At 37.8% G+C, this 21406-nt stretch overlaps 3 protein-coding genes across 7 annotated transcripts in view; 2 read left to right on the forward strand and 1 right to left on the reverse strand.

Moving 5' to 3' along the window:
• Nucleotides 1–21406, reverse strand: part of cpm (carboxypeptidase M) — a 379572-nt gene that overhangs the window by 327425 nt on the left and 30741 nt on the right. The window lies entirely within an intron of this gene.
• On the forward strand, nt 2533–12280 carry yeats4 (YEATS domain containing 4). Its single transcript, XM_028807461.2, has 7 exons — nt 2533–2697; nt 3416–3535; nt 5061–5127; nt 5829–5923; nt 7304–7393; nt 7669–7756; nt 10093–12280. The coding sequence occupies exons 1-7, from the start codon at nt 2641–2643 to the stop codon at nt 10260–10262; spliced, it is 687 nt and encodes a 228-aa protein (XP_028663294.1). The 5' UTR covers nt 2533–2640; the 3' UTR covers nt 10263–12280.
• The window catches only part of mapk11 (mitogen-activated protein kinase 11), a 38801-nt gene continuing 34935 nt past the window's right edge, over nt 17541–21406 (forward strand). For 2 of the 5 annotated variants that reach the window (XM_028807430.2, XM_028807438.2), the window contains exon 1: nt 17584–17714. Coding sequence is in view for 2 of the 5 variants with exons in the window: in XM_028807413.2 (XP_028663246.1) it covers nt 17602–17714 (113 nt within the window). In the remaining 3 variants the exon portion in view is untranslated. Of the gene's footprint in view, nt 17715–21406 lie in introns of all 5 variants that reach the window. The other 3 variants (XM_028807413.2, XM_028807405.2, XM_051933514.1) reach the window with 3 other exon arrangements.

Genomic DNA, 21406 nt, shown 5'->3' on the forward strand with positions numbered 1-21406 from the left:
AGGACACCATCCATCATCTCATTAGGAGCATGCCCCGATGTTGTCAGGCATGCATACAAGCATGTGGGGGCCATAAACACTACTGAGTATGATTTTGAGTTGCTGCAATGAAATTTCAACAAAATGGACTAGCCTGCCACATCATTTTCTCACTTTGATTTTCGGGGTGTCTTTGAATTCAGCTCTCTCTAGGTTGATAATTTTCATTTCCATCAAACGATGTGGCATCCTTTTGTTCCTAACACATTACCCCATATCAGTATTGGTATCCAGCAGGATTTTTTTCCCCATTGAGATCTGATGTGTTGTCAATGTATTCCTTTATTTTTTTTGAGCAGTTATATTATATATATATATATTATATATATACACACAGTACTGTGCAAAAGTTTTAGGCAGGTGTGAAAAAATGCTGTAAACAAAGAATGCTTTCAAAAATGGAAGTGTTAATCATTTATTTTCATCAATCAACAAAATGCAGTGAATGAACAGAAGAGAAATCTAAATCAAATCAATATTTGGTGTGACCACCCTTTGCCTTCAAAACAGCATAAATTCTTCTAGGTACACTAGTACACAGTTTTTGAAGGAACTCGGCTGGTAGGTTGTTCCAAACATCTTTGAGAGCTAACCACAGATCTTCTGTGGATGTAGGCTTCCTCACATCCTTCTGTCTCTTCATGTAATCCCAGACACACTCGGTGATGTTGAGATCAGGGCTCTGTGGGGGCCATACCATCACTTCCAGGACTTCTTGTTCTTTACGCTGAAGATAGTTCTTAATGACTTTGGCTGTATGTTTGGGGTCGTTGTCCTGCTACAGAATAAATTTGGGGCCAATCATACGCCTCCCTGATGGTATTGCATGATGGATAATTATCTGCCTGTATTTCTCAGCATTGAGAACACCATTAATCCTGACCAAATCTCCAACTCAATTTGCAGAAATGCAGCCCCAAGCGTTCAAGGAACCTCCACCATGCTTCACTGTTGCCTGCAGACACTCATTATTGTACCGCTCTCCAGCCCTTCGACGAACAAACTGCCTTCTGCTACAGCCAAATATTTCAAACTTTGACTCATCAGTCCAGAGCACCTGCTGCCATTTTTTTTTGCACCTCAGTTCCTATGTTTTCATGCATACTTGAGTTGCTTGGCCTGGTTTCCACGTTGGAGGTATGGCTTTTTGGCTGCAACTCTTCCATGAAGACCACTTCTAGCCAGACTTCTCCGGACAGTAGATGGGTGTACCTGGGTCCCACTGGTTTCTGCCAGTTCTGAGCTGATTGCACTGCTGGACATCTTCCAGTTTTGAAGGGTAATAAGCTTGATGTGTCTTTCATCTACTGCACTAAGTTTCCTTGGCCGACCACTGCGTCTATGATCCTCAACATTGCCCATTTCTTTGTGCTTCTTCAAAAGAGCTTGAACAGCACATCTTGAAACCCCAGTCTGCTTTGAAATCTTTGTCTAGGATAGACCTTGCTGATGCAGTATAACTACCTTGTGTCTTGTTGCTGTGCTCAATCTTGCCATGACATGAAACTGTCTTCCACAACCTCACCTTGGTAGCAGAGTTTGGCTGTTCCTCACCCAGTTTCAAGCCTCCTACACAGCTGTTTCTGTTTCAGTTAATGACTGTGTTTCAACCTACGTGTGACATTGATGATCATTAGCACCTGTTTGGTATATTGGTTGATCATACACCCGACTATAATCCTACAAAATCCCTGACTTGGTGCAAGTGTACCTATAAGAATTGATGCTGGTTTGAAGGCAAAAGGTAGTAACACCAAATATTGATTTGATTTACATTTTTCTCTTGTTCGCTCACTTTGCATTTTTAAATTGATAACAATAAACAATCATTATTTATATTTCTGAAAGCATTCTTTGCTTACAGCATTTTTTCACACCTACCTAAAACTTTTGCACAGTACTGTGTATATATATATATATATATATATATATATATATATATATATATAATCACCATCATCAAAAGGCACACGTTTAGGTGGTGGTTTAAATAGATAACTACAAGCACCAATTTATTTAATTATTTTAATTTTCCTCAGAGAAACCTTAAAAGCAATAAATAAAGGCCAATTTATATTTATTTTCTGGCACCCCTCAAGAGCTTATTTTACCGAGTAATTCTTGTAAACAGACGTTGCTATAACTCGACATTCTCGAATTGTGAATTCGAGGTCTTAATTACTTCTCTGCTCCCAGTCCTGCCTTCATGTCTTAACGTACTGGTCTGGCAGTGACGATTCCTTTCAAAGCAAAGGGGTGGCGAGGTGCCATTTACAACTTTGCGTAGGGCAGCAAAAATCCTAGGACCGGCTCTGGTGTATAGGGACACACGCACCTGCCCACTACAGTATTATTCGATGAAAGACGTTTGGAGTCAAATTAAAATGAAATTGAAAAGAAAAGAAAAAGAATGCTCAAAACACGGAACTCCAAACGTAAAGCATAAGGGAATGCTGGTGGCGACTGTATTAGGTGTTGCACACCGGAAGAAGCGCACGCGGGCTTTGTGACAATTTGCTTACCTTCATTGTAATGGAGCGGGTTTTGGGTTAAACAGCTGGCGCGGCAGCTCTGGAGCAATTTTAGCTACAGAACTGCCGCATGATTATGAAAAAGGAGATGGCTGAATTTGGACCAGATTCCGGGGGCCGAGTTAAGGTGCGTGTTTGTCTCGCAGCTAAGTCAGATGTTTTGTCGTTATCTATGTTAAAGCAAAAGCTGGCGACTCAAGCAGTGACATCCATGTAAAAAGTTTTTGACGAATGTGCAGTTTGACTGCACCGGATTAGCTTGTAGGTAGGTGTATAGAGAGCTGCGGAAGTCTACAACCTGTGTTGCTTTACAAACAAAATTAAATACTTTACGTTCAGATATAGGCACGCATGAACTTGCACTTTGACAACTTTCAGGTACAAAATTACAAAAAGAAATGTATATACGGTAGGAAATCCTTAGAACATTTGCTTTCGGCTCTAATTCAATTATTGTATGGACCTGCAGAGTCTTTTTCGTGGAATACTCTGTCAAAAGTGAACTTAGATATTATTTTCTAAGGTTTTATTTGTTAAGACTATCTTGAATGCTTTACGTTAAAAACGCTTACGCCAACATATTTTTTTTACCGTACAGTTTTCACAGGAGAATAAGTTGTCATATATAAAAGTAATATGTTTAACACTGTTCTGTTGTCAAATACTGATAAAAGTTGCTTGGTACTTACTGGTAATTAGAAGTTATGGTCCAAGGACTGATTTATTCGTCATAGAGATTAATTTGGGCTAGTAAACATTCTAAGGACAGAAACATTTGTAATATGTTTATACTTTAAGGGTGTTACAATTGTGAAACCAATCGTTTATGGAAATCTTACTTTAAGGGTGTTACAATTGTGAAACCAATCGTTTATGGAAATGTTGCACGATATTTTGGAAAAAAGAGAGAAGAAGATGGACACACTCATCAGTGGACTGTGTATGTGAAGCCATACAGGAATGAGGTATGTGAGAATAAGTGGCTTTCGCTGGTAAGGATTACCCAGCCTCTAGAATAGTGCCCGCCAGTCTGTTCAAGGTTTTTTTCTTTCTTTTTTTCTCCAGGGCCGATTGCCGATGTCATGTTACTCGATAGGCAGATTTTTTTTTTGTTTATATATATATAACACTAAGCTCCCGCATAACCAGATGTGGAGAGGCCTTGTGTTCTATATTGTAGTGTTTACTTTGGTATTTTTACTTAAGCTAAAAACCAACTGTTCATTTTTTGTTATAGAAATGAAATTCCTTAGGCTTATTATTCAGTCACCATGAAAATACTAAAATAAATAAAATTGACTTAAAACACATACTCTATAAACTAAAAATAAGCATGTCAGCCTTGAATATTCTTGATAGAACTCTTACAAACATTTAATAGATTTGTGACCTTTTTAAAAGGTTAGTACTATGTTTATTATTGTTTTAAATTACCTGTTTTACTTGTAAACATGTTAAGCAAACTGTGCTGTTAAGTTAGCAATATAACTTCTATATCTCTGTTTTTAATAATTGAAAATGTAAGTTGCAGCACTTAGTCCAAACTCACTCACCACCCAAGCTCGGACAAGCAGGGTCTGTTTTAATTAAAGGACAAAACAAAAAGCTTTTTTTGATGTTTTCTGTAATTGCACAGGAAGACTCCTTCAGTTCCTTTTTCTCAGTTTGTTACTCCACTTTCTTTATTGTTCTGGTCTTCTCTCTCTGTCTCTGGTAAAGTCTGCCTTACTACTGTTTATTTACAGGAAGGTCAAAGCAAACTGACGTGCACTCGCCTGACTACAATAGTACCTCTCATAAAGGAGCACTACAACTAATTTATTGTAAGCTTAGAAAAGCACTGACTGAATTTTTTTTTGATCAGACGATATATTGATCATTGATCAAGTCTTTTGTAATAAAAATGGTCTGTCGTAGATTGGTGTCCAATCAGTGGGAGCATCACTATGGTTTACATTAATAAGCAGTATTAGTATTTTTGTCATAGTTTTAAGTATTTAACTTTCTTTGTCATTCTTCTGATTTTTCAAGGTTTTCACATAGGTTATTTCCTTAATTGTATCGATGGATGGATGTATCCTAATAATGACAAATAAAAGGGAGTTGTGTGGCAGAAAAAGTCTTTATGTAGTGTTTTATAGATCCTTAATAAGCAAATGGCTGTGGTACATTTATTTGCATATATTTTCTAAACTTCAAATAGACAAAGTGAGTGATGTGTTCAAATGAACATAGTAAGCTAGAGGCAAGGATTGTAGCAGCACCTTTTTGGTTTAAAAAATCCCAACCATGTCATATTTAATCAGGTGTGGACACAATAAACAAAAGTAAAACATACCACACAAAACAATTTTCCATGTACTTTTGTAAATAAAAAAAAATGTTTTCGGTGTAATGCACTTATTTAGTAAATTATTTAGGTATTGTTTTAATACAAACTAGATTATTGCTTGAGTAAAAGTATGTATTTTTTATAAAATCTATTTGCAGGATATGTCTGCATATGTAAAAAAAATTCAATTCAAACTACATGAAAGTTATGGAAATCCACTAAGAGGTAAGATGTATATTTTGTGTGTGTGTATATATGTATATGGATTGATATAATGATATACCTATATCTCTCAAATAAACACTAGTAATGGGTTTAATTTAGTTATGTATAAAATAGTACAGGTATGATAAATTCGCCTGCCTGTCAAAAAGTGAATATTGAAAGGTACAAACAATGTGACATTTCCACATGGGGATGGGCACTGTTAACATTTCTTGGCTCTTCAGTTTTCAGTGTTATTGCAGAAAACTTTTTATAATTAAAATATGTGAAGGTTAAAATTGTATTAGTAATTAACAAAGGAATAGTGTCAAACAGCTTGTATTTATAAGTAGAATGTGAAATGGAAATTCATGTATGAGTCAAAGAAAAAAAAGTAATGTCATATTAGAAATCGGTTACTCTTGGTCATTTTTCAGTGTTCAGGTTGTGGACAGTTGTTTGTTTTTTTTCTCCACATTCCACTTTAAAACCGTACTAGAAAACTATTTCATAATATTAACACTACAAGTGTAGTCCTTAGACATACACCAGACCAAATTAGAGTTGCCACTCAATCTAACCTACGAGTCTTTTGGAAGATGAAGGAATTGGGAGTCCCATAATTTTTTTTACTCATGGGGAAATTAATGTGCTTGATGACTTTAGATTATTACATGACTAATCTGTGTTATTTTAATAACTTTTAAAAATTTTGCTTCTAGTTGTCACAAAACCACCATATGAGATAACAGAAACAGGCTGGGGTGAATTTGAAATTATTATTAAAATCTTTTTCATTGATCCAAATGAAAGGCCTGTAAGTACAAGAATTTTTTTTTTTCTTCAAAATACTGCTAAAACCTGAGTTATCCATTAGATAGATTTTCAGTTTCACAATAGAATTTATAGAAAAAATGGTTGACAATGTTGCTGAAGCCATAGGAGACAAATGTACAGTTTCCTAAGAGACCTCCCTCAGTAAAACACATGCAGCATATGTTTCACTAATGCACCACCAGCAGCTGGAATTTTAGTAAATGGAGAAATAAACTGAAACTTTAAATCAGTCTAGTGGTTTATAATTGCTGGGTGGTGTTCTAGCAGATTCAGTTGTAGTCAGCAAGTGTAGTCCCTATAGAAAATGAGACAAATTGTGAATAGTTTTTGTAGTGAAATATTTTGTGATAATGCTAGGGATTGTTGTGGAATTCTTTACTAGTTAAAAAGATCAGTTCTCCTGTAATATTAAGGGTTTGTAGCTAGATGGGGTGACCAACCCAACACCATTGGTTATACAAATGTACCTTCACTAGCATGCAAATTATTGTTACATTAACATTCATTCTATTAACCCATATTTTACTTTTTTTCTTATTCTCTCTAATCTTAATAGTATAGTGGTTCTGCTCTAATGTAGTCTTTGTGCATTTGATTTTTCTTTAACTATTTAAATTGTATTTTAACTTGCCCTGGTCTAGGCCATTACCCTCTCCAAATATGCTTTTTCACCTCAATAGAAACCAGCTGCCTTAAGTTTTTTTTTTTTTTTTGCCCCACAAGGCATGTTTGTGTCAGGATTATATTAGTACAGGTCTAAGCTTACAGTACTTAATTTCTTTGTGCACTTTCACTACAGCTACTTTTTTGTAGTTAGCACCATGTTTCAGAATATCCCGGTTAGTTCTGTTTATTTTTTATAATTATTAATATTCTCCTGTTTTGGAATAATTTCTTATCATTTCCTCTTATGGGAGCTACTGTTAGCATGGAGATCTGACCATGCGCTCACCCACAACAATGTTGCGCCCAGTTGTTATGCACACAAGGGAATAACTGAGTGTCATTTTGAGGAACAGAGCATTTGTGAGAACTCTAGTGACAATTAGTTTAAGACTTGGCAACTGCTTGTGACTTCAATTATTGGTTACTATCTTGGTCTGACTTAAACTGTTGAGCATTCAGGTGTGCCAACCCCTGCTCAATGTTAAGAGTTCTCTCTTGATCAATTCTTAAAAGCACAACAGCTTGATCTGTTCCTCCAGTACAACAACTCTGACTTTGCTCATTTCAAACAACTCCATTGTGACTTTAGTTGAAGATGCTTTTTCTTCTCTGAATTTGCATGTTGTAAATCACATATTTTAATTGGAGGATTTGTTTAAAGGCAGTACATTACAATGTTTTCCATCCTTCACAGGTCACCCTTTACCATCTACTGAAACTTTTCCAGTCTGATTCTAGCGCTATGCCAAAAAAAATAGTGGTTTCTGAATTTTATGATGAAATGGTAAGAATTTGAGATGTCTACATGATGATTGATTGTTTTTTGTTTATTTTCCCGATTTATTTTTAAAGCTGTTTCATTTATTGTTTATAAGGTCACGTTCTGAATTAGTAACCGTGCTCCTGAATAACTGTAGAGTATTCTTTTTGTTGCAAATCCTTAATTAAAATAATAAAGAACTGTGTTTGATGGCTCTCATGACTTTTCATATAAATTAATATATGACTGCTTGTGTACAATAAATTATTATACAAAGGTTTACTTTGCTTTGCTCATAGATATTTCAAGACCCCACAGCAATGATGCAGCAGCTGTTAACAACTTCACGACAGTTAACACTGGGAGCCTATAAACATGAAACGGAATGTAAGTTATGTTTGTTTATATTGATTGATTGTTTGTACTATAACACAGTAGAGATAGCATGCTTCAATATGTTTGTATAAGACCTCCTAAACTGATTTACCTGATCAGTACATTTGAAAATATTCTTTTATTTGTGGGCAGGAGCTAATTATGTAACTTTCTCAGAGTCGCTCAGAATCATTCCATATCCAATAGACCAGGGGTTTTCAGTCCTTTTTCTTGGAGTACCACCCCATGAATTTAAATGTTTCTTCATCCAACCCGCTGAATCTGAACACAGGGTCACGGGGGTCTGCTGGAGCCAATCCCAGCCAACACAGGGCACAAGGCAGGGAACCAATCCTGGGCAGGGTGCCAACCCACCGCAGGACACACACAAACACACACACACCAAGCACACACTAGGGCCAATTAACCTGCATGTCTTTGGACTGTGGGAGGAAACCCACGCAGACACGGGGAGAACATGCAAACTCCATGCAGGGAGGATCTGGGAAGCGAACCCGGGTCTCCTAACTGCGAGGCAGCAGCGCTACCACTGCGCCACCGTGCCGCCCTTTAAATGTTTCTTGTACCATCATTTTCAGTCTTAAATTAAAAACTGACTTCTTATTAGGTAAAACTAAAGGTGATATTTCTTTACACACCCACTAAGCACTTGTAACAGGTGCTTAATAATAAACACTGCTTTAAACCATTACTAAAGAAAATTCAAACCTTATTGTTATCACTGTGTGAAAACTAAAAATTCAAGATATTTTCATTCACATAAACTCTCTTCAAAACTGTTTTTATAGCAGCACACTTTTCAAATCAAGTTTGTCAGAAAACCGCAGTATCAGTGTATGGTGGAAACATTAGCTGCTTAGTAACACTTACAGTATAGAACAGTAATATTTTAATGGATAACTTAGATTTCAAATGTCACCAACTCCTGATGGTTTCATTTTCTAATTCTTACCCTCCTTTTTTTAATTTGTCACAATTTTAAGGCTGCCTTTCTGAATAAATTGTATTGTTTGTATTATTAATTCATACTTATCAATTTAAAGTTATTTCATAATTCCTGTAAAGCAGTCTTTGTTGTTTTCAAGGTGCCCAACCTAACTCATCAGACTTTGCTGTTACTCATACATTTGTACTAATCCAGAATTTGCCTCTGAATTGGGCAGCAATAATTATTCATTGGTGGCTGCAGGTATTCACTCCCATATCCTACAATATGCACCTTTCATGCTTTCACCCCATTTAGCACATTTTACTTGTTACAGTAATTAACATTAATTTTAAAAATGCAACGAATGATGTTAATGTAGTATTTGCTGATTTGCTTTCAGTATTTTGTTTTAGCAGCCCCACTTACTGTACATTTCCATGATTATGCACTTCCATTAACACATTGTTGATTTGAACCACACACATTACGATCAGAGAATGATTGTAAAAGCTGTTCATTTAGCAGACCTATGTATGGTTTTGTATTAAAAGATTATTAATCTGGCCATTATTTCAAATCTCTCATTCAAATTTGTGACTATACAAGAGTTTTTTCCAGTTGCGTTTGGATTGTGTAGGACATTGTACTCACTGACAATTTAATTTTTCTTTTGTAATTTCTCTAAACAAAAGGCCTACACTTCTAAGGCTAATAATGCTCTGTCTCATTTCATTTGTTAATTGCCATTTTCCTACCATTATCACTGGCATATTGTCCAGGTAGTACTTGAGGGTGTAATAACATAGTCGGTTCCAACTCTGCTTTAAGACAGACACAGGGATTCTAAGTAATCAACAGAAGTTGAGGCAACTGTGCAAATTGTTTGCTTCAACTTGCAAGGCTTAATTAACTTTAATTGTCGCAGAACCATTGTAGGTTGTTGCCTACTAGATGTTCCTTGAAGAAGGCCCACTTGCATACAACTGCCAAGCTTGTCACACTTTCTGGCACAATTCTGCTGTATGTCTCCCCGCCTTCCCTCACACATGCTGATTCCAACATTTTCTTTGTTGTATTTCCACACATACCACCCCATAACTTCTTGCATATCACAAATTGAAAGCCACTGTACTAGACAATGCCACATACTTCTGACTTAATTGTAACGAGTGAGGAGTTGATAACTGTACTTAACTGATAAATATAACTTAGTGGTAAAAGTGACAAGCCATTAATTAGTTTTTTTTTTTTTTTTTTTTCTGCTACTCGGTGTCATGCAACAAAAATGGGAACTCTGGTGTGTACTGTGGGGAAGTATGTAAAGTATGAGACATAAGAATTGAATTTCTTTTCATCTTACTACTTTAGTATTATGTTTTTTGTATTGTACTTATTTCAGTTGCTGAACTAGAAATGAGAACAAGGGAGAAGTTGGAAGCTGCCAAGAAGAAGACCAGCTTTGAAATTACAGAGTTAAAAGAGAGACTTAAAGCAAGCCGAGAAACAATTAATTTTTTAAAAAGTGAAATCCGGAAATTGGAGGATGATGACCAAAACAAAGAGACCTGAGTGTAACAAACTTTTGAAAAAAATTTCTACACCTCGAATATATTTATAATTTTTCTTAGAGGTTTTTATTTTGAATCTGTTAGCATATGTGTGTTTAAGCTTGTCATTTGACATGTAGTTGTAATTTTAGTAGCTAGTAAACATTATTTTTCAGTATACGTTTGTTTCTCTTAAATTGTATGTGTATACAATCTTCTAAGATGAATCTGGCATTTTGAAATGTTTTTCTATAAGTGCCAAATGCTTCTGATTGTTATTTTAGGGTGACTAACTTGAAAGGTTAGATATTTAACACTTTTTGCTTGTTTTCCCCCTACACATCTGTGTGTTGAATAGGTAAATAGTGTTTTTAATGGAAAGCACTTTATTCAACACTCCAAAGAACCTCTTCAGTAATTTAAAGATTCTGAAATATTGTCCTAAGTGGTTGCAGTTAACTACTTTAGTCTTCTTTCCCATTTTTGTCCATTATGCAGTGAATCTGAGACTGTCAATTTGGTATTTACATCACTGATAATGAAAGAGGGTTGTACTGTGCATACTTCAAAAAGGAAGCCATTTGCACTTATTGCCCACTAACAAATTAGAAAAAGAAAATTTGACCAAGTCTATAGAAAACATTAATGTGATATTCACAATACAGAAACAGCATTATCTTGTTCTATAAGAAATATTATTGTTCTGATGAAGAAAATTCTGACAACTTGTATTACACAGGGTAACAGAAGAATATGATCCAAGAGCCATAAACTAATGATAAAGAATTTGTGCACCAGCAGATAACCCCATTTATTGCCCTGTGTTTTGGGCAAGTGAGGTCAATCAAAATGATGGTTAGCATTCATTCGCTGCAAGGCCTGCCTTCTTCTGCCATTAGTCTATGAATTTTGTCAACTTCCTATCCCTTTCTGGATTTATAGCTTGATCAGTGGAAAGGTTTGGGAGTAGTGGAAGTAAGGGTGGTTCTTCTGGCTCTTTGTATTTGTGACCAAAAAGACACTCTATACCTGCACTTTGGGCAACCAGTTCAAATTATTTTGCACGTTCACACTTAACAAATGAATTTTGGTATTTAAAAAAAAAAATGTGAAGATAGTATTCCCATTATTTCTCAAGGCAGTTAATTGTGTCCCTCATGTCTTAGTTTCCTTACTCTTTTCACTGTACTTGCAACTGCTTGGAGAAGTAGTTGGAAAATACAATTAACTTTCAAATAAAACAAAATATTAATTAGGTGCAATGATATAGACCGCAGCAAGATACCGTTGCTTTTTGACTCAGGAGGCCTAAATGTTATGTTTTAACTATGTGCCGATTCAGTAAAACTATCTTTAATATCAGTCCATGTCTTACCACACCCTACAAAACCTGTTTTTTCCAGCTAAAGATACAGGAAAAAATTGTGATGTTGCAGATTACAGAAATGGTAATTTGTGCATTTTTCTTTCTTGTAGAAATGACTATCACAGCATTTCCTTGACAGGCTATTCAAGTTCTGGTTGTAGCTTTCAGTTAAATCAAAATGCTGCAAGAATCATCACTGAAATGGATACATATGTCTGCATAAATTTTTATTCCTTACCCTTGCTGTTTTCTCTCTTGTAATGTCATAAATGGTTTAGTCCTATCTTGCTTTACAGATCTTATTGCTGTCTATACACTAGGATGTACATTTCAATCAGGTTCATAAGTGAATATGCAGTTAATAAGAAATAATGTAATTGGATTAAGTTTCAAAGTCACTTTAACGTATAAATCCTTAAGTGGCTTTGGTCCTATTTAACAGAAATTTGCAGTACATACATAGTGAAATATATGTTACAATGTCAGGCTGTTGGTCAAAACTGTGAGAATTATTTGTTGCTTGTGTACGAGATGCCCAGTTAGCCTCAAGGTTTGCAGACTGAACACTCGCAACTTTTATTGTACCCAGTTTAGAGCTCCTGAATAGGCTGTTCCTGCTCCAACTTTGTTAGTCATTTGCTTGAAAATAAAAATCTTGGTAATCAAAACTGTTACTGACACCCTATTCTGTCTCTCTTCATTGTATCTCGGCTGTGGCACTCTCCATCTTGCACATGGAATGCAATCCCATATACTTTGGGAGCTTTTAATTCAGAGATAACAGAATAAACTACACTATCCAGCACATACTTTAATATTGTACAATGCCCAGTAGAATGAGGGTGGCCAGTTGACTGAGTTCATCAAAACTGTAACTTTGCCTGTTATTAACTGACCGTGGACCCCTTGGGGTTTATTTCATATCAGGAACAAGAGCCCAAGGTATTTGAAAACCTAACCCTGGGATAGCTGCCTACTCATTAACTCCAGGGATCAAGCCAATCTTTTCCTCGATGAAGGCCTGGATGTGGTAATTCTCATCCCATTTACATAACATTTTACAGTGAACCATTCCAGTGCACACAGGAGATCACAGTCTGATGATGCCAAAAAGACAACATTATCTGCATGCACAAATGTGAAATTTAGTCATGGCATGGCCTCTTTATGGATGGAATAGCAGAGAGTCCCAACCTTTCTGTTAACCCTGAATTTAAACCAGTCTTGTGGTCCTTAAAACACCTCTTGCACCAGTGGTGGTGAAGGGTAAGGTGACTCTCCTCTGTGTTCACAACTCGTTCCCTTGGACCAGTCCACTCCATACATGACTCAGCTTTTCACTTTAGCTAGGGGCTAGATCAGATTTTTCAGTTTGCCTTACATTTCATCTTCCACCTGCATCCAGAACTCAATTTATCCATCTGACCTAGTGAGTCCTAAATATGTCCAGAGCAAAAACTTGTTTAACTAGCTTCCATACTGTCAGGTTAAACATTATTCTTTTAAAATTAAAAATAAAGTATGGTTCAAACATATTCAGTAAAGACAATTAATATTGCAATAAATACTAGATATTGCCAATTTCTATCCTTCAGTACAACTAATGTTGCATGAAGTTTTTTTTTTTTTTCCCTAAACATGACACCTTCGCTCACTATTGGTGTCCTTCCAGTGCGCTGTGCCAGGCAACAACAACCTCCACTACCGGCTTCTTGAACACAGTCTAGTCAGAGTCTTATCTCTGACCTCTCATGAGATATTGGTGAGAGTTGGGCTCATCCAATACAGGAGTCAACTGGAACATAGGCATCCACTAGCTATCAGTCTCTAGCTTTTTTTTTTTTGGGTCTTCCAGAAGATACACCCTACATACACTAAGTAGCCATCAACTAAAAACTTGGAACCCCTATTCACCTCAGATCAGATGACACAAATGTAAAATTGATCATTGACCCTTGCTCATGGCCACACTGTAATTGTAGGATTGCAGGATTTGAACCCACAGCCTCAGGGTTTGAAGTCCAAAGCCTTAACCAAATCAAATTTTATTAGACACATACAAATTAAACATACAGTACAATATGCAGTGAAATGCTTAGTTGTTAAACTCCTATGACTGTACTTTGAGTATGTAACTTTAAAAATCCAAAACTCATTAACAGAATTATAAATATGTAAAATAGTAATAGATTACTTAAATAACTTAATGTGAGACAGTTAACAATAGGGCATCATGCATTTCGCCAACCTCCCCAGCCTGCGAATTTCATTTTCACCAAACAACAAATCTTTTAATTCTTGCGGGTAAGCCTTTTCATTGGGAAGAAACACTACTTTTCCCTGATGGCAACACGAATTAGACGATCTACAAGTCTCCGACTTAAAGTTTAAATCCAAACAATATATTCAATCTCTTTTTGCTGTTCCGTTGTCTCACCGAGTATTAATTTCCATTTGTTTTCGATAATGCGATCCTTACTATCATTTTTTTGAGACTTTTGAATTTTAGTACTTTCATTATCTCTAACCTGCTCTGCATATATATCTCGCCAACATTTTTGAATTCTTTATGACATTCTACTTTATCATCTACTCTTTGTCTTTTCTTTCCGACCCCGGGTGTGATTAAATCTCTTGGCACAAAGTCTCATTTCACGGGACATGAAAGTATCTACCTGAAAAAGTTATGTCTTGTCCCAGGCTAAAAAGTGTTGTCCTGTCCCAGGATTTTTTTTATATAATAGAGACATCTGGATGGACTGTGGGGAAAAAGCTCCTCCTGAATCTCTCTGAACAGGACTTTACGTGGTGGTAGTGTTTACCCGATTGCTGCACAGTAAAGAATCCATTGTTGCGATGGCTGGTGTCACAGATGATTTTCCTTGTCCTGGTTCAACATCGTTTGGTGTAGATGGCCTGAAGGTTAGTGAATGTACACCCTGTGACGCATTCAGTTGATTGCACCACTCTCTGCAGAGCCTGGAGGTCCTGGTGCATCCTGTTATCAAAACCAGGGAGTAATACTCCTGTCAGAGTACTTTGAATGGTGGATGTATAGAAGTTCTTTAGTATCTGGGACACAGTTTGAAATCCCTGAGATATCTGAGGTACTACAGACATTGCCATGCCTTCTTCAATACAATACAATGTATTTTTGTATAGTCCAAAATCACACAAGAAGTGCTGCAATGGGCTTTAAAAGGCCCTGCTTCTTGACAGCCCCCCAGCCTTGACTCTCTAAGAAGACAAGGAAAAACTCCCAAAAAAACCCTTGTAGGGAAAAAATGGAAGAAACCTTGGGAAAGGCAGTTCAAAAAGAGACCCCTTTCCAGGTAGGTTGGGCGTGCAGTGGGTGTCAAAAAGAAGGTGGTCAATACAATACAATACAATACAATACACAGAACAGAACAAATCCTCGATACAGTATAAAAATAAAAAAAATACAAGTATGGAGCAGAATTTAACAGTAGATGACATCACATAATATGATTTGGATATGTTTAGAGTCCTGGAGACCTCAACCATCAAGCTGCCTCCACCAATTGGCCATTCCACAGCTGAAACAATGCTGGGCCAGCCAATCCGATGAAAGGACCCCTCTTTTCCACGATTCCTGCGATTCTCCAACAGAGATGACTTTACCTTTGGCAGGCAAAACAGCTTGGCAGGTGGGCTGTGGCACCAAGTGCCACGTTTGAGTACCGAGAAGAGAAATAGAATAGGTGAGGGTTAGTAACAAATTATAACTATCATATTGCTTATGTTTTAGTGCTAATGACTAACAACAGAGATGTAGTATGTACAGTTAATCAGCAGCTCAAGTCAGGATATGCTAAACTGAAGTAGTGAGTCTTCAGCCGGGATTTACTGTAAAAGCTGAGACTGAAGGGGCATCTCTTATAGTAGCAGGCAGACCATTCCACAGTTTAGGGGCCCTATAACTAAAAGCTTGACCTTCCACTGTTATTTTATTAATCCTTGGAATCATAAGCAGACCGGCATCTTGAGATCTTAATGTGCGCTCAGGTTTTCAAGTCATGATAAGTTCAGATAAGTAAGCCAGACCTTGGCCATGTAATGCTTTATATGTTAAAAGGAGGATTTTGAAATCTATCCTAAACTTAACCGGGAGCCAGTGTAAGGATTTAAGAACTGGAGTTATGTGTTCATATTTTCTTGTTCTTGTAATAATTCTTGCAGCAGCATTTTGGATTAACTGGAGGCTGTATAAAGAACAGTTTGAACATCCAGTGAACAATGAATTGCAGTAGTCAATCCACCGTAGAAAACTCCTTAATTTCCCAAAATTTTTAGATGGAATAAACATGATTTAGACAACGTTGTAACGTGCACCTTAAATGACATTCTAGATTCAAAGATAACTCCTAGATTGCGGGCTGATTCAGTAAAATTAATGGTGATTCCAACTGAGTTAAATGATGACAAAATATTGTTGTGATCAGCGTCATTCCCTCCAACAATTAACATCTCTGTTTTATCTGTGGTTAAAGACAAGTAGTTCTCATCCATCCACTCCTTTAATTCACTAACAACTAATTAAAGACAACATTGGAGAAACTTCATTTGATCTAAATGAAAGGTATAACTGGGTGTCATCTGCATATGAGTGAAAATTAATATAATGTTTCCTAATGATAGATCCCAGTGCAAGCATGTAAAGTGAAAACAGTAAAGGTCCCAATACTGAGCCCTGCGGGACACCATATCTCACTTCTGTGTATAATGATGGAGTACTGTCAGCATATTTCTGTACATATTGGAATTGATTTGATAAATAAGAACTAAACCAAGCGAGCACGGTGCCTGAAAGCCTAACATCATTTTCTAGCCTGTGTAGTAAAATAGAATGGTCAGTGGTGTCAAATGCTGTGCTTAAGTCTAACAACATAATTGCAGTGGAGTTTCCTTCATCAGAGGATATCAGAATACAACCCACGTTAGTGCCGTTTCTGTACTATGACCAGTGCGGAAACCAGACTGGAATTTCTCAAATTAATTGTGATGCGTAAGGTGTGACTGAAGCTGATTGGTGATGACTTTTTCTAGTATTTTAGAGAGAAAGGGTAAATTTGAACTAGGTCTATAATTATTAAGCAATTATTCACCAAGGTGTCAGTGTGCTTGGACCAGGTCAGATCCTCCATGATGTGGACACTCAGGTATCTGAAACTGTCCACCCTCTCTCTTGGAGTGCTCTCCCAAAGTCCTCAATGGACTCCTTTGTTTTGCTGATATTCAGTCGAATGTAAACTAAGCCTTCTACGCCACACTGCCTACCAGTTATAATTAACCATTTAGACAGATTTAGGGGAACCTTATAGCTCAACAACAGCATTTATTTATAAAGTACATTTTAATACGATGTAGCTCAAAGTGCTTTGCAAGATGTCAAAGAGAAAGTTACAAGAAAAGATAAATAAGAATTACTTGGAGTAAGTAACAAAGAAAAAAACCAAATCTTTACACTCTTAAAAATAAAAAAAAATAAAGTAGAAGAGTAGTGTCCTTATATACAATATCATGATGTAAGTTTGTAAAGATGAATCTGGTGATAAGGTCAGATGGCTGAAAGGACAGAAAAAATAAAACAAAAAAAAACCCACTCCAGTTAAGCTGGGAAAAAAAAAACAATCTGCAGGGGTTCCAAGGCCAAAAGACCATCCAATCCCCACTGGGAATTATACCTCAGTCAGCCACAGCCCAAATAAACAAGTGAACCTGCGAGAGGCATACTAAACCTTGGCAATGGAAACATATACTTTATTATGAATTTAGAGAAATCTAATAAGTCCATAAATCAAGCGAACTGATTTCACCCATTCCTGTTACTTGAATCTGCTCAATGACAGTGATCCATATTTCAAGAGAAGTACACTAGTGCGGTTGTCAATAAAGCTACTTTTGAACCAGATCTCGCGTGACGTCACACGCACGCCTACGCACTTTTCTCGGGTGGAGAGAGCATGAGAGAGTCATGACGGCTAAAGCCGGCTTCTACAGACAGGAGCTCAACAAAACAGTGTGGGAGGTGCCCGAACGGTACCAGAATCTGACGCCAGTTGGATCGGGAGCGTATGGCTCCGTATGGTGAGTGAGTACTGCGACATTTGGCTGTGATTTTTCTGGGGAATATTGTGCCGGAGATGTTTTCTTGAATCTCAACAATCGCGATTTACAGCGCTAAAGGTAGAAAGCAAAGTGTCAGTTCAGGTCATATTATTTATTAACAAAGTGTCGAAAATGCACCTTGAACAAAGTATAAATCAAATGTCCATTACGCAGTCTAGCCTCACCCAGCTTTTTTCAGTTGCCACTGATGGCTTTCGTATTTTTTTCTTTTTTTAATAACGTTATGGTTTTTGTTTTACATACAATATTGACGTTGTCAGTAAGTGCGTAAATGTTTTCAACGAATTTTTTTTATTTTATCCATCGATAGGGATTGTTTTCATATTGCAAGTATGTATTGCGTAGCCGGCTGTATCTAAACATTAGTGGTTCGTATTTCTTTTTAAACGTTTCTGCTAGTGACGGAAAGTGCATTACACAGAGGTAGTTACAGCACTTCATTATTACAACTTATTTTGAAGTTTTAATATCCTGCCAAACCTTCTTATATGTAGTTCAGGTAAATAATAAGTATTTTCAGGATGAAAGATTTTACCAAAATAACACATTTTACATTTCAGGAATTGTCCCAGTTTAAATATTAGAGAAGCTGATAATAATAGATGTAACACTCCTACCGCTAAACTAGCGACCAGGTCGTCTGCTACAACAGTTAAATTTATCTTTGGAATCGAAGAGCCCATCCCTTCCTCCATCTGTGTGCGCATCTGCCGTTGCAGACAGGCGAAAGTACCTCAGACCCTTCGTTACAGGTCAGCTCACTCTTGAACACAAACCTCCAAGTTTTCACTTTTAGATATTTACATAAATTGGAAAACTATAAAATAAGACTGCTGATACAAAGGAGTGCTGTTGTAACCAGGGCTTCGGAATCGGAGACAATTTTGGGTACCTGGAGTCGGCAAAAATGTACCAACTCCTAATAAATTTAAATTGTAATGAAAATAAATACAGCAAGTTCAAATGTCCCATTTCACAAACATTAGTCATAATGATGTAAGAATAAAGCCCAGTGCATAGTTGTTACTACTAGTGTGAAGTTCAGCTGAGCTACTATACAACCTGACATTCACATATTGTAATCTGGATTGTGGTACATTACAAAAAGTGTTTTCATTTTATTTCAGATATAATGTGTTTAACAAGTTAATTTGAATGTAAACAAGTGTAATGATGTAGGTGGAGGTGTGTACTATGGTCTGATGTGTGTTCAGGGGTTCTTGTCTTTTGTTTAAACTGGCCAATATGGTAGAGAGTCAGCTTCCTAGCCAGTAGTTCTGTGGTTAAATGATGTGTATGTTGCCTTCCTTCAGTCAAATGGAAAATACATTAGCATATTAAATACAGTCAGAGTCAGAAGTACTGGAAACTAAGGAGTCAGAGTCAGAGTCGGAGTCGAAGGATTTATCTACCGACTCCACCGCCCTGGTTGTATCTTTATGTTCATTAGAAAGTCGTACAATGTACATTGCTTGTGACCTCTAATTGGTATTGTATTTTTCTTTGAACTTATTCTAAGTATAGCCAAATGTTCTGAAGAATGCCTTTCAAATTCTCCTATCTATCTATCTATCTATCTATCTATCTATCTATCTATCTATCTATCTATCTATCTATCTATCTATCTATCTATCTATCTATCTATCTATCTATCTATCTATCTATCTATCTATCTATTTAAAGAGCTTGTATAAAAAGCCAGAGTTCCCCCTGGGAACAAATAAAGTTCTGTCTGTCTCTCTTTCTAGCTATCTATAAAATAAGTGCCGAATACAGTCTCTTACTAGTAGTGAGAGTGTAGGGTTAAGGTAGTAGCTTTGTCACATGTGTAGAGTATACTGAAATTCCAACCTGCAGGTCCCACAAATTGGATTACCTGATAAATTGCATACCCCGTTTCACTACCGCACCTGCTCTGAGTTCTTGAAACCTTGAGGAAGAAAACCTGAGGAAATCTCAAGTATAATTACATACAGAAAAACTAAATATACAGTTTGATGTTAATTTGTATATAAAAAGGTTTTGAAATGTTTCCAACCTTACTTGTTTGCTTCTATTAAGTAATACTTTGGCAATAACAGTTTGACAATATATTTAGGTAGACTTTATTGTTATCTTGGAGAGAACTTGTTTGCAGCTGAAATGTATAAACATAAAACATGAAAGAAAAAAATAAAAGACAACAAATGATAACCTTTATTACATTTGGTACACAAACCTGGGTTTCCTGCATGCAAGAATATTCCATTGTAGAAGTACACTGTTAAAGCTTAGAGTTAAAGCCCCTACAGCCAGTAGAATTCAAGATGTTTATAATTCTAGAAATAAAAGTTAAATTTTCTGACCGGAGCTGTGGCCGTAAGGTGGTCGGTGCCTGTCATGGCGGCAGTCCCCGAACCCGTTGGTGGACACCCGCGGTGACGGATGCCGTCAAGCTGAAGAAGGAGTCCTACCGGTCCCTTTTGTCCTGTGGGTCTCTGGAGGCAGCTAATAGGTACCGGCAGGCCAAGCGGAATACAGCTTTGGTGGTTGCTGAGGCAAAAACTCGGACATGGGAGGAGTTTGGGGAGGCCATGGAGAATGACTTTCGGACGGCTTCGAGGAGATTCTGGTCCACCGTCCGGTGTCTCAGGAGGGGGGAGCAGTGTCAACACTGTATATGGTGGGGATGGTGCACTGCTGACCTCGACTCGGGACGTTGTGGGTCGGTGGGGGGAGTACTTCGAAGACCTCCTCAATCCCACTAACATGCCTTCCAATGAGGAAGCAGAGCCTGGGGACTCGGAGGTGGGCTCCCCCATCTCTGGGACTGAGGTCACCGAGGTGGTCAAAAAACTCCTTGGTGGCAGGGCCCCGGGGGTGGATGAGATACGCCCGGAGTTCCTCAAGGCTCTGGATGTTGTAGGGCTGTCTTGGTTGACATGTCTCTGCAACATCGCATGGACATCAGGGACAGTGCCTCTGGATTGGCAGACCGGGGTGGTGGTCCCCCTCTTTAAGAAGGGGGATCGGAGGGTGTGTTCCAACTACAGAGGGATTACACTCCTCAGCCTCCCTGGAAAAGTCTATTCGGGGTTCCGGAAGAGGAGGGTCCGTGGGATAGTCGAACCTCGGATTCAGGAGGAACAGTGTGGTTTTCGTCCTGGTCGCGGAACAGTGGACCAGCTCTACACCCTTAGCAGAGTCCTGGAGGGTGCATGGGAGTTCGCCCAACCAGTCTACATGTGTTTTGTGGACTTGGAAAAGGCGTTCGACCGTGTCCGTCGGGGAATCCTGTGGGGGGTGCTCCGGTAGTATGGGGTACCGGACCCCCTGATAAGGGCTGTTCGGTCCCTGTACAACCGGTGTCAGAGCTTGGTCCGCCTTGCCGGCAGTAAGTCGAACCCGTTTCCAGTGAGAGTTGGACTCCGCCAGGGCTGCCCTTTGTCACCGATTCTGTTCATAACTTTTATGGACAGAATTTCTAGGCGCAGCAAGGGTGTTGAGGGGGTCCGGTTTGGTGGACTCAGGATTGGGTCACTGCTTTTTGCAGATGATGTTGTCCTGTTTGCTTCATCAGGCCGTGAACTTCAGCTCTCTCTGGATCGGTTCGCAGCTGAGTGTGAAGCTGCTGGGATGGGAATCAGCACCTCCAAATCCGAGACCATGGT

The sequence above is a fragment of the Erpetoichthys calabaricus genome, chromosome 1 (assembly GCF_900747795.2).
Source record: "Erpetoichthys calabaricus chromosome 1, fErpCal1.3, whole genome shotgun sequence".
Lineage (NCBI taxonomy): Eukaryota > Metazoa > Chordata > Cladistia > Polypteriformes > Polypteridae > Erpetoichthys > Erpetoichthys calabaricus.

What these genes read in the sequence shown, in the direction of transcription:
- yeats4 (XM_028807461.2), top strand. Translation starts at nt 2,641, where the DNA reads ATGATTATGAAAAAGGAGATGGCTGAATTTGGACCAGATTCCGGGGGC. An exon ending in TGAAGCCATACAGGAATGAG is followed by an intron (nt 3,536 to 5,060) that starts GTATGTGAGAAT and finishes ATCTATTTGCAG; the next exon opens with GATATGTCTGCATATGTAAA. An exon ending in CTGAATTTTATGATGAAATG is followed by an intron (nt 7,394 to 7,668) that starts GTAAGAATTTGA and finishes CTTTGCTCATAG; the next exon opens with ATATTTCAAGACCCCACAGC.